At 46.5% G+C, this 13720-nt stretch overlaps 1 protein-coding gene across 1 annotated transcript in view; it reads right to left on the bottom strand.

Annotated features, from left to right (window-relative positions):
- Positions 1 to 13720, bottom strand: part of ASXL2 (ASXL transcriptional regulator 2) — a 92732-nt gene that overhangs the window by 54208 nt on the left and 24804 nt on the right. Inside the window, exon 3 of the mRNA XM_048937304.1 lies at positions 2909 to 3017. Within this exon, the coding sequence (XP_048793261.1) occupies positions 2909 to 3017 (109 nt within the window). The remainder of the gene's footprint in view (positions 1 to 2908; positions 3018 to 13720) is intronic.

The following is a 13720-nucleotide window of genomic DNA, read 5'->3' as shown; positions in this document are numbered from 1 at the left end:
CCCTTGCTGCCTGTCCACATCTAAGCCCAGGCTGCCCTCTAGCGATCACCACCACTCAGATTTTAACCTACATTGTCGTATTAGTGCTAATTAGCAACAATGCCTTGACTTCTGCAAGGAAGAATTCTGCTGGAATTACAGCTTTGCATTCTTTCTTAGACACATAGCTGCAACACGATTACTGTACAAGCAAGAAAGGGCTCAGGACAGCTGCACAAATTAGGTGTGTGTGTGGGCATCCTTCTGTCAGCCATCAGCTGGGCACTGATGTGCAATCTCTCCCTTCTCCTGGACACAACTATCTTTTCTCTCAAGTTACAGCTGTGACTGGTCTTTGCTTGTAGGTCCAAAAAGTAATTCAGATGACATCGATTTCACCAATTTCAATAATTCCAGACTTTTTTCCACCAGCCAGGTGACTATTAACTGGGTCAGATATTGAATATTTTCATCCCTCACTGCACAAACTGCACTGCACATAAAAAATTACTTGCAAGTCACGAGGGAAGAGAAAGCATAATGAGAAGCACGGAAAAATCTATTTATACCAAGTGTCACTTAAGCTGGTGAAGACACTTGTGTACTCCTAATGCTCACCTTTCCTTTATTCAACCTTTTTTAAAGCGTAACTTTTGGAGAGATAATGTTACTCGCTTGGCACACAGCAATTATACAGTCCCTTATTTCAGACTGCTTCAGGATGTCTCCTCAGTGATGTGCCACAGCTGACCTTGCTTTGACAGGAGGTTGGACTCTCCAAGGGTCCTTCCCAGCACCTGCAGACAACTTGCAGTGCTCTCCTTCCAGCTCTGCCCCTTCCTCAAGACCTCCTATCACCATGCTTTGTCTGCATTGACCATCTGGCCTCTCAAAATCTCCCAGAACCACAGAATCATGAAGGCTGGAAAAGATCATTTAGTCCAACTGCAAACCCACCCTGCTGACCACATCCCTCAGCGCCACGAATCCTGAACACCTCCAGGGATGTTGATCCCACCACCCCCTGGGCAGCCTGTTCTAATGCCTCACCACCACTCTTCTGAAGGAGAGATGTTTCCTAAAATTCAACCTGAATGTCCCCGTGTGCAACTTGAGGCCAACACCTCTCATCCTTCTCTCTTTTATCTGGGAGAAAAGGCCAACCTCACCTTGCTACAACCTCCCTTCAGGTAGTTGTAGGGAGTGATGGTCTCCCCCAAGCCTCCTTCTGCTCCAGAGAAAACAATCCCTGCTCCCTCTGCTGCCCTCCATAACATCTGTGCTCCAAGCAAGATATCAGTGTGCGATCTTCATTAACACAAATTCCTTTAGGCACCTTTACCTCTCCCTATTGCACATCCTGTTTTCAAAGCAGAAGTGTGCTCTAAACTACAGAAACATCTTCTCTTTATAACTGATCTTCTTTCAATAATTAAGCATTTAGGGAACCATATGGAATAATCAAATAAAATCTGGTTTTCCAGCTAGCACTCCTATAAATACTTCTGCAAGATGATGTGCTCTGTTTTATCACCTGTGGTGAGCTTGATGGACTTCTCCAAACATCAGGTTAGAAATATTCCTACAGACTGGAATCTTTCAGGCTACCGGTGAACAGGAAATCCAGTTGTGAGCCTTTCTGCTGCAAAGGGGATAATAAGTACAGGGGAAGCAATAAATACAAGCACACGGGGACATGAGCCAAATGGACGGAGGTACAGGGCACTGCCAATCACCAGAAGGCTCCAGCCACTAACTGGGGGAACAGCAGGATGCTCCAGCACCTGTAACAAGTAATAAGATGGGAAAATGGAGGAGCACTCATCTGCCTTGGTCTGGATTTCCAAGAAAAAGAAACATGGAGATGTGGCATCAACTCTTTGAAAGGGTTGATGTGTGTAGGACGAGGGGAAATGGTTTTAAGTTGAGGGAGGGGAGATTTAGATCGGACATCAGGGGGAAATTCTCTACCCAGAGAGTGGTGAGGTACTGGAACAGCTGCCCAGACAGGTTGTGGATGCCCCGTCCTTGGAGGTGTTCAAGGCCAGGTTGGATGGGGCCCTGGGCAGCCTGGTTTAGCATTTAACGTGGAGGTTGGTGGCCCTGCATGTGGCAGGGGGTTGGAGATTCATGATCCTTGAGGTGCCTTCCAACCCTGGCCATTCTGTGATTCTGTGGCATTTCAGGACATGGTCTAGTGGGCTTGGTGGTGACGGGTTGGACTACACCATCTTAGAGACCTTTTCCAATTCTAATGATTTAAATATTACAGGATGAGTCAAACATTACCTCAGAAGCTACTACTGCTCTCTCTGGAGCATGGACTGAGAAGAAGAGCGTGGCCACAGCAGACACAACCAACACTGTAGAGATCTACATTAGCAAGAGGAATCTTATGGCAAAGTCACCAGTTTCAAGTACATAGAAAACCAAGAACAGTGAAAGCAGGCCTCATCTGAGTAGTGTAAGTGGGGAAAAGAAACCACAAATAGAGACTGTTTTTAGAAGTACAAATCAGCTACACGAAGGATTCTACACTTTCTTCCTAGAAATACTTGCTGTCTGCTATTAATAGATTAAGGATAAGGGGCTATTTCTCTTCCAGATATGAGTTGAGTGGTGATAACGTTACTTTTCTGTGGTTGCAATTTTATTACAATTTCATTTCTGGGTGATAATTAATACCAGCAATCTACAGGACTGTGAAAAAAACCCAGCATTATTTTGGTTCTATTTTCTGCACGCAGATGATCACCAGCAAGAATGAGGAGTTCAGTGTTTGTGTTTGGAGGTACAGCTCACACCACAATCCACGCTAGTGAGGAACAACTCCCTCTTCCCTACACTGGATTTACCCTAGTGCAAAATATCTGTAAAGGAACAAAAGCCACTGAGCACTCAAACACGACTGCCCAGCTGAGGAACTTACCTTCAGAGTGTACACTCCCATCCGCCCTGGGACCTTATAGAAAATGCCCTCTTCCCCTCGGGAGTTCGTATGTAACATAGCATTCAGGCATGCAAGAGGAGAAGTCCCACTGAAAATAAAAGCACAGCATTAATTTTTTGCATTTGTATGGACAGATTTCATCTTCTGCTGGGAGTCACAACCCCTCACCCAATGACCAAGCATGCACAGAGCACAGACCCAACGGGCATTCCCACTGATACGAGTTGAATCAGCCACAACAAGCAATGGTGAAACCAGCCTGACGTAGCCATGCTCCAGTTCCAGGAAAAAAAGCACACAAGAAGCCCCTGTGCTCAGGCCCTCCACCTCTTCTTTGCAGAACGTGAAAATGGACACTTATTCGTACAGTTCCAAGTGCAAAAAGTTGCATCTCTGAAACTCAGAGCAGATCTGTTGCAAGCTAACTACAGACTGCAGAGATCATTAGAATTCCCTGCTCTTCTTACATGGCAGAACTGAGTTTCACCCAGCTCCTCCACCTCCTAATGTCTGCCGTGGCTGATGCAGACAGACAGCTGAGGGTCAGAACACTGGCACCTCTGCTGAGAGCTTGTGCTCGCCTCCAGACAACTCCATCCCTGGATAGAAGTTTCTCCTGAGCACATTTACACTGAGAACATCATCCCACACCAAGCCCAGCCCTGAGCTCTGCTTCCATTCTGCCAGTGCCCAGAACCAGCAGCATTACTGCACATTAGCTGACTTCACTACGGCCAGGCAGATGCTTTGCAATCCTATTCCTCACCTCTTGAAAGCTACAGGGTCACCCTGGAAGCTACAACCCAGTACTGTTTCCTACAGCAGCCCCATATTCTTTTCAAAGGTGTTGCTTTCCAGCACAGAACCTTTCCCTTCTTTAAGCAAAATCCATTTCTGCACTTAACTGCATGCAAACTCACCACATACCTGACCTTGAGCTCATTCCTCCTAAAAACTTGATCAGGGCAGCAGATCAGAGCTAAGCCAGGCATTTCACAAGAACCTAAGTAAAGCCATGCTCTGAAAGCTCAACAAAGAACCAAGTTTGGGCATGACCAAGCTTTACAAAGGTTGGAACAGTCTGTCATTCATACTACTCAGATAAACTAGCCATAGAATGAGGTGTGATGTCCTCAAGTTACACATGGGAGGTTCAGGTTGGATATTAGGAAACATTCCTTCTCCAAAAGAGAGGTGATGCAGTGGCACAGGCTGCCCAGGGAGGTGGTGGGGTCACCATCCCTGGAAATGTTTGAGACATGGAGATGTGGCACTGAGGGAGGTGTAACAGTGGTGATGGGTTCCACAATTCCATGATCCCACGCCTACTTAATTCCACTGTTTAACAGCTTACCCATTATTTCTGCTTTAATTTCTTCTCACATTCACCTATCGTTACCTGCCTTCCTCCATAGGCTCCTTAGAAACCTGGCACAAAGCTAACACCATTCTAACCTTTCACACATCTAACTGAAAATTTTACAGGTTAAAATCCACTCAATAAATCTCACGTAGCTTTCAGAAAGCTGGGTTCAGTCTGGCTATGAGGTGCACATCCCCCTCGTGGCATTCTTTCTTGCCACAGCCCTACTCGGGTCCCACACCAGCAGACACAGATCCTGCTGGGACACCCAAACCTCCCATCTGGAAAACACATCTCCAGCACATCGGCACAACTTAAGGCCATTACCACCTGCTCCCATTGCTGCATCCCAAAGCCAGCAGGTAGAAGCACATGAAGGGAAAGAAGGGTTCCTGCACGCTTCAGATGCGCCATTAACAACTATGGGACGTCACCCACACCTGCACTGCTGCCATTTGGGGCCGTGGTTGGCTGGGCACCCTGACCACGAGGTCCTGGTAATGTGCAAGGTACTTCATAGGCCTCAAAGCAGAACTCAGCCTTTAGAATCATATAATTGAGTTGGAAGGGACCTTTAAAGGCCACCTGGACCAACTGCCTGCAATGAACAGGGACACCTACAGCTCCATCAGTGCTCAGAGCTCCATCCAGCCTAGCCTTGGGTGTCTGAGGGGATGGGGCATCCATCACCCCTCTGGGCAACCTGTGCCAGCTCATGAATCAAAACGACCTTTTCTTTGGTAAGAATGTTTGCAAATGGAACTGATCTGGTGCGTGATGCCAACTGTTCAACAGAAGTAGGTACAAACTTAAGCCAGTTTTATGGCATGCAACTGAAAGTTTTCTGTTTTGTTTTTTCTTCTGCAGTGCATTTCAGCTTGGAAAGCAATAGGGAGTTGCACATCCACCCACCCAAAGCTACCTCTACGAAAGGCAAAAGGCATGTTTCAGTGCACCATCAGGAACCCTTGCAGTCACAGGTGCTGCCTCAGCATACAAGCAAGCACTCACCTATACTCACCAGGTGACCACCCAGCACAGTGAGAGCTGAGAACACACTCACACTCTTGAACTCTGCATTACCAGAGTAGGCACTGACCTGTTAGCTGTACATCTAAGTGCAGTGCTTATAGCTGGCCAAAGGGGTGGTCCTCCATGACTCTTTACAACCATTCCATCTACACTGTGCTGTTTTAATGACCTGGATGGTGTCTGCTCTGTCACCTCGTTCCCAACCACTCCCCCACTACTGCTGTACTCAGCACTGCTTGACACTGTGACAGCATGAAGGTAGCTAGCTATGAGACCAACAGCATAAGAAATGCACACTTGAAGCTCTCACCCCTCAGAGCGTTTCTCTAAGCTACTTCCCAGCAGATGCATACATACCAAGCTGCCTTTCTGAGAAATGCCAAATTTCAGCCTTCATTAAATCACGGCCTCTTACATTCCATGTTAAATTCAAAGCTTCTTCAGACTGAACAGGAGAAAAAGGAGCTTGAAAATGGTGAATGTGCATCAGGTAAGGGTGAGATAGCTCTATGGTGAACATGCTCAGTGGGAAAGAAGATGTGTAACACTTCTTTCCAGGTTTGCCAATTCCACCACTGAGCCCTTCCCAACCAGCCCTGTCCTGAGACCTCAGGGACTGAGCAGATTTGTTCTGATTCAAAAACAAAGTGTGACAGAATCATTTTTGTACAGCCACCTGTGATGGGATGCTGGCCTGACATCACAGAGTTCTCATCTCTGCAGTGCTGGAACTCAAACTTGCACTCAGAACACGATACAAGGCATACTTATCCTTCAGAAGGCTCCTTTATATTAAAGCTCCAGTAGTCATTTGTTAGCAGAGCACACGGCCAGCAACTCCCTGCCTTGGAGCAGAACCACCACAGCTCCAGCAGGTCCTGCAGGCAGGATGTGCACTGGTGCTTGGCACAGAAATGCTGCTCAGAACCCACCTCTGCACAGCTTGGGGTTCTGCAGAAGAGTTAATGACTGTTTTGCTGTAAATGGAAGTTTGTACAAAGTGCATCCAGCAGTGAGCATCCACCTTTCACATCTCCACTGCAATTCATGGAACTTGACAAAAAGGCCCCAACGGATCCAGCTGTGTTTAAGGGTGAGGGATTTCCCCATATTTGAGCATCCCTTTCTCCCCCCGTTCCCTCTGAATCAGACATTCACACAAAAAGCTTTCAGTTCATTAGCAAATTAAAATAGGCTTTGAGACCCAATCAATTCAGATCAAGCATCAGAGCAGAGGGGCATGGTAAGCAGATGCCACAGCACCAACTCAAAGCTTGTTAAAACAAATTTAAGATTCAGAAGCAGCTCCTTCTATGAACAGAGCAGATTCTACACACAGACAAAGATGCACAAAGCCATCATGCAAACCAAGTGCAAACCCAAGACTGCACAGCGATGTTAATTTGGTGAGACACTGAGCATTCCGTGCTGTTAGCCTGACACCGCCACAGCTTGCAAGCAGGCTTCATGTTTGCATTACAGTCAAACACAAATGCAAACAGCATACAGCAAAGGCAGGTTAGTGCAACAAGCATTGACACTAATTATACTGCTTTAACTTCGTTTTTATGCCCACGTGAAACAAGCAGGGCTCTTCAATTAAGGCTTGTGCAGCTTGTGTTAATACAGAACGGCTTCACAACAATCAGCAGTGGTTCTTACCTTCTGGAGTTGGAGTGCAACCCAAAAAAAGGAGAGAAACACCCCTTTAAAAACTTCAGCAAAACAACTTCTAAGCATTAACATGAACCCTCCTCCCCATCCACCAGAAACGATTTTTATTTGTTTTTAAAAAGCTTTGGGCAGATCTGCAGTAACAGTAAGACTAGGTTATATCATCAACACCAGCAGAGAAAGAAGCGTGTATCTGTTGGGCTTCTCGGTTTATTTTCTACAAATCCAGACAAGAGATGCCAGTATGGCTTTGGAGGGCTTTTTTTGGTGGGAGTAGAAGCTTTTCACGCTAGAAAGTTAATTTTAAATCATCAACACTTAAAATTCCTGTGAATTTGTGCAAAACACTATTAGGAAATATTTATTCAGTGAAAGAATGGTGATGCATTGGCACAGCTGCCCAGGGAGGTGTTTGAGAACTGAGGGGATGCAGCACTGGGGACGTGGTGGGGATGGGCTGACATTTGGACTCGATGACTTTTCAAGATCTCTTCCAACCTTCATGATTCTAAGACCAAACCATTGCTCCAGCAACACAGGCAGTGCCTATATGGACCTGCAGCTGTACCACAGTGCAGTACAGGGCACTGTAAACCCTTAGGGCAGGATCGGCTCAGAGGATGCTAAAAAGCTCCTCAGCCCACAACAAATATGAAGTTTACTTACAGCTTTAATTAATGGCCTATTAAGACTGGCATGACAACCAAATGTGACCCATGGGAACACAAGGACATTCCAATATCCTGGGCTGAGTCCAGAACAAGAACAAGAAGCCCTGCAGAAGCTCAGTGATTTTCTTAAATACTGTTTGCAGACAAAAAGCTTTAAGTTCACAGCACTGACACAACCTCACCTAAACACAGTGTCCATATGTAAGGTACTGGTTTGTGTGCTGCTCTCACTCACCCTTTAGGGCCTATGCAGAAAGGCTTAGTGTTTTCTGATCTGAAAGGAAGAAACCAGACCAAACCACCCTCTGGGGTTTCTGAGGCACAGAATTGAGACTTCCAAATCTTTGGCATGCCCCCACGATTTTCCCATTTCTGCTACAGAACTATCAGCTGTTTCCAACCAAAAATAAATCCTACTTCTATCTGTCTTCTGAGATCTCACTCCAGTGTTTTTCAGAAAAAAAAAGCCAACCTGCTGAATTCCTGCAGCATTCATCCCTGCACAATTACACCCCGCACTTCCCCTTGCACTAGGGAATATATGGCATCATAGGAAAGCATAGGTAATTTCATTTTAAGGAAGCAGCAACAACTCTCTTCCTGAGACTGCAGTAGTAGCAGAAGTGGAAGATGTGGTTAATCAGGGATTTGATACCTTTATCAAAACAAATGCTATGAACAGTCACACAGCAGAGCTTTTCCCTAACATATGAATGCAGTCCCTGCTAACAGAAACGTGATCTCTCTACACAAGCATCCCTTGAAAAACTATTTTTCAAATGAACATTTTTCCCTATACCTGCTATTGATGTCACCTACCAACTCACCTCCATCCTTCTGCACAGATACAGGGTGCTACAGAAACTGGTGGCTACTTTAACTTCTGTTGAAATGCTCATTAAGCAAAGAAATAGCCCTCTGAGGGCTTGCTGGACCCAGAGTGGTTCTAGGAGGTGTCAGTACTGGGTGTGATCTTTTCTAACATCGTCATTAACAAACTTGTGAAGGGACAGAGAGCACTCTGAGCAAGTGTGCTGATGATACAAAGCTGGGAGGAGTGGCTGACACACCAGAAGGCCATGCTGCCATCCAGTGAAACCTGGATAGGGTGAGAGTTAGGCAAAGAGGAACAAGGGGAAATGTAAAGTCCTAGACCTGGGGAGAAATAACTACATGCATTGGTAAGGTTAGGGGGTGAGCTGCTGGAGAGGAGCTCTACAGTGAAGAACCTGAGTGCCCTGATCAGCCAGTAGTTGACCAAAGGTTGACTGTGCCCCTAATGGCCAAGAAGGCCAATAGAACCCTGGGGAACATTGCACTGAGCACAGCCAGCAGGGCAAGGGCTCCTCTCCTTTGCTCTGCCCTGGAAAGGCCACATCTGAAGCACTGAGTCCAGTGCTGGGCTCCCCAGTTTTCAAGGAGGACAGGGAACTGCTGGAATGAGCCCAGCAGAGGGCTGCAGAGATGGTGGGGCCTGCAGCATCTCCTGATGGGGAGAGGTGAGAGCCCTGGGGATGTTCAGCCTGGGGAAGAGAAGAAGAGAGGGGATCTGATCATCAGTATCTGAAGGGTGGGGGTCAGGAGGATGCGGCTCTTTTTGCTGGTGCCCAGCAACAGGACAAGGGGCAACAGGCACAAACTGGAACCCAGGGAGTTCTGTACAAATATGAGAAAGAATCTCTTTACTGTGAGGGTGGCAGAGCAGCAGAGCTCTGGAAGAAGCTGCCTTGAGAGGTGGCGGAGCTTCCTTCTGTGGAGATACTCAAAACCCAGCTGGATGCTTTCCTGTATGACTTGCTCTAGGGAACCTACTTTAGCCCCTGGCCACACATACCACCAAAAGCTCCCTGAGAGCCACAGACTGCCTCCCCCCAACACTGACCACAGCCTTCACACTGCCCCAAACAGCTTCAGCCTGTACCTTACAGCTGGGACTTTGTACAAATTCCCCTTTGCTGCGGAGACATGAAAGCCTCAAACAGAATGCAATGTTCTGGTGACCTTCGGTTTTTGTTGTTTTTTTTTTTTTTCTTTTAAAAAAAGCTGATTAGTTGGTTATTTTCTCCAGAAAAAGCCAAATCCAACTTTTTAACGAAAGGGAAAACACACAAGAATTTACTGTATCAGCATTTATTGCCCTCTTTCTGCCAGACTTTCTTTTGAGCTTTTGCAGTAATGGATGGAAGAAAGCTGAAGAATCCTGCACCTAAGATGCTATCTCATGGGCACCTTCCTCCAGCAAATGACCTTTTCCCATTGGAAAAGACCTCCCAGTTCCAACTGAGAGTAAGAAGCCTTGCATGCAGTAACCCCAGTGGGTCAAGTAAAATCCTGATGGACATTTCAGAATCTTCCATCAGAATGGAAGTAATTAAATGGGAACAGCAGAGAGATGCAGGGGTAACCCAACCCTGATGGTTCTAAAGCACAACCTTCACAAGCCCTTGTCCTGTTTTCCCCAATACACACTGAGTATATCACTTCTATACTATGTAGACTGAAGATGTTTCAGCTCACTTGAAGATTCAACTCAAAGTGTGGATTAAAGAATCTGTGAAGTAACTAGATAGTTGTCAGCTGATGATTTCAGTTATTTACAAAGCCTTCCAAGCCAGCTCAAGTTTTGCACACTGAAAGGGAGAAAAAAATGAGAGCTGTTAGTACTAACGTTTGGAGCACTGCATCTCCAATCGCACACAGAAGAAGCAGCCCTTAACTCCAGTCTTTCCATTAAGCCTAGGAAGTCTTTGAAGCACTGCAATGACTCAATCTTACAAGGGGCACAGAAGCCAAAAAACACTTCACCTCCAGGGCATGAGGCTGGGAACCAGGAATTGAGCAACTAGGATGGGAGGAACTTCCAGATATCAGAGCCCAGCCTCCAGCTCCAACAGCAGGGCCTTGCCCAGCCCCCTCTGAGCAGCTCCAAAAAAGGAGAAGCCTTCTCTGGCCCTGCTCTAGTGGTCTGTCACCTCCAGAGTGGCATTTTTCCTATCTCATGGGAGCTCACATCCAGCAGTTTGTGTTTGTTGCCTCTCAGTCTAGCACTGGGCACCTCCCTGCACAGCATCTAGCTCTGTGCAGTGTGACCTACCCATGGAAACCAGCACTCACCAGAAATACAAACCAGCAGTTCCTGAAAAGCAGCTTTGTTAGACCAGACTACAACAGAAGCTGCTGCCACCAATGGAATAACGCACTGGTGCTCCCTCAGATATGCATGTGAAGGTGCTCACAAAACAGGAATGGGTTGCCACTGGAAAAATTGGCTGACAATTTGTATTTAAGAAGCTGTATGGTTAGCAGAGATCAGATGGCTGTACAAACCAGTGAGGCATGGTCACTATGAGCAGGTCTGGAAGCCCTCTAGGTATGTCCTTCCCATCTCATCCACTCCATTTCAGCTGCAGCAGGAAAATACAATTTAAATTAGCTTGCTAGCTTCAGCACATTATTTTCCAGTTTCCCAGCTTCCTGCTGTCGCAAGGAATCAAGTGGAAGATGCACTGCTTCGAGGTTCTTTCTGGTCTCTGCTTCAAGGACCTTTCTCATCTCAGGTACACAGGGCATTTCTCAGCCACCTGCTCAGACCAGAGGACGCTGAAGAAAAGCTAAAAATGAGCTCACCAATGGGACAATTGGCCTGCAGCCATTTTAAGAGCAATGCAGTGAGAGTTGCTCTGTTACGTGCTAATCTCCTTTGTCAAAATTTGAGCTCCCTAACGGCTCATCAGTAAAAACGTGCTCACAAAATATAAAAAAAATTTCAAGTTGCCAGTGCACTGATATTCATTAAAATGAGACAGCAAGTAGAACACAAAGCAATTTCCTTCCTTAGCATTTAGACTACAGACATCAAGGTTGAAGACAGATTTGCAGTAACATCTCTTTGGCAGGTGCATCTATAACCAAAAGCCACTTCCAACCTCAGATGATTGTTTAAAGGTCACACAATCCTAAAACTGGTGGTCATTTGAAGCATCCCTCTTTGGGGATCTCCCCAACCCCTGGCTGTGGTGCTGGGCTCCCTGCTCTGCTCTGCATGCCTTTGTTGGGGTGGGGGGGCAGAGGGACCCAAGGCTGCCTCCAGCTCCAAGCACCTTGGAATCAGTTGGGCTGCCAAATAATTGCCAATTAACAAAGGCAAGGGCACCATGAAAATTGGTCACATTCCTCATTCTGACCAGATGGCCTCCAGAACTCCCTCCCAAAATCAGCCGTTCCGAACTGCAGCTGTGGCTCGACAACTGAAAACATCAAATGTTATTTCCATGAGAGCTTGCTCAGAAAGACACCTACATCCCCAGTGTTCTGGTTCTCCCCAGAGAAGTTAATTAGTTGTTTCTATCACACACTATAATGGTCACATCTCTAAGCTTAGAGCTGAGGAACTTCTAAACTTGAAACAGCAATTGCCATTTCTCTGGCTGCTTCCTCCACAAGAAGCCACCCAAACTGCTGGATGTTCTGCCATGACAAAGTTACACATTAACACACTGTGTACAAGCTGTTAATGGGCTGTAAATGTTCCTCAGCTGTAAGGTCATTTTAACAAGATCCAGATGAAAAGCAAAAATAAAAAATGACCAAAGTCATTATGGAATGGCTCAAAGGATGCAGACTGCACTCAATATCCCCAGAAAACTCTGAAGAACTTCAGAAGCTACAGATGAAGCAAGTTATGACATCTGCTGTTGAGGAGCTAAAACTATCACAGGACTCAAGAGCAAGATTTATACTGCCACAAGAAGCCTCAGAACAGCTCAACCTTGCAGAGCTCTCCTACTGGGCAGGGAAAAGCTCCCTCTGCAGCAGGGCAAGACACAGTTCCACAGTCAGTGCATCCAGCCAGCAGCAACAACAGGGCCATTGGCCAGACACAGGATGCACATTTCCTCTGTTGTTGGGTAGTTTCAGTTTCAAAGGGCTTCTAAAAAGACTGTAGTAGGGTGCTTTTGTGTGGTTTGGTTTTAGGAAAGGATTATTGGATTGTATGAGAGGAAATGGTTTCAAGTTGTAAAAAGGAGGTTTGGGTCACATATTAGGAGAAATTTCTGCAGAGGAAGCACTAGAACAAGCTGCCCAGGGAGGTGGTGGGCTCACACCATCCTGGGGATGTTCAAGAAGTAAGGAGATGTGGCACTGAGGGATGTGATCAGCAGGCATGGTGGGATGGGCTGCGGTTGGAATGGAGGAGGTCTATGAGATCTTTTCCATTGGAGGAAGACTTTCCCAGAACCAAGCTGTGAAGGAACAACTGCCCCAAGACCCCAGAATGAAGGAGAACATCTCTCAGCTCACCCAACCCTGCCTTATTTCTTAGCTCTGCAGCAGAAGGAATTTGACAAAGTACTGAAGAATAGCTGTGAAATGTTTCAGTGTTCTGCCAAGAACGAGGAGAGCCGCTTCGTTGGCGCTACCCTGACTACTCTGAGATGTAAGAACATCCTGCAGGTGTACAAACAGCATTCTGACTTCTGCTTGCTTTTTTAATGAGTTCTATTGGCGAGCTGGTGATCTGCATCCTTTCGAGTTCTCCTCTTCCAAGAGTGACCAGGAAGGGGATGTTTTCCCAGGCAGGCAAGATGCCCATTTCATAGCACACTCACAAATATGGATGGCACTGCTTTGAAATGCACAGAACTCTCCAAGAAAGGTTGTGGAGTCTCCTTCTCTGGAGATGTTCAATACTTGCCTGGATGCCAACCTGTGCAACCTGGTGTAGGGAACCTGCATTGGCAGGGGGGTTTTTGGACTCGATGATCTCTGGAGGTCCCTTCCAACCCCTACAATTCTGTGATTCCAGCTTTTCTTTCCCTTTGAAGGCAAGCAACATTACTGTCCTCCTTACCAGTCAGGAGGAGGCACCATTCCCATGAAACCCACAGAGACAACCTAACCGTAGCTTCTGATTTTCAACTAGCAATAACAGGAGAGGAAAAAAAAGAAAGTAAGAAACCTTATGGAAGTCTAAAATTAGAGCTGGCAGCTCACTCCTACAAACATCAGACTGAGCAGCTCCAGCCCCGCTCACACAACCACCCCCTTGTC

Source organism: Lagopus muta, chromosome 2, assembly GCF_023343835.1.
Source record: "Lagopus muta isolate bLagMut1 chromosome 2, bLagMut1 primary, whole genome shotgun sequence".
NCBI lineage: Eukaryota > Metazoa > Chordata > Aves > Galliformes > Phasianidae > Lagopus > Lagopus muta.
Note: the sequence above shows the minus strand (reverse complement) of the source record. Positions and strands in the feature narration are given on the sequence as shown.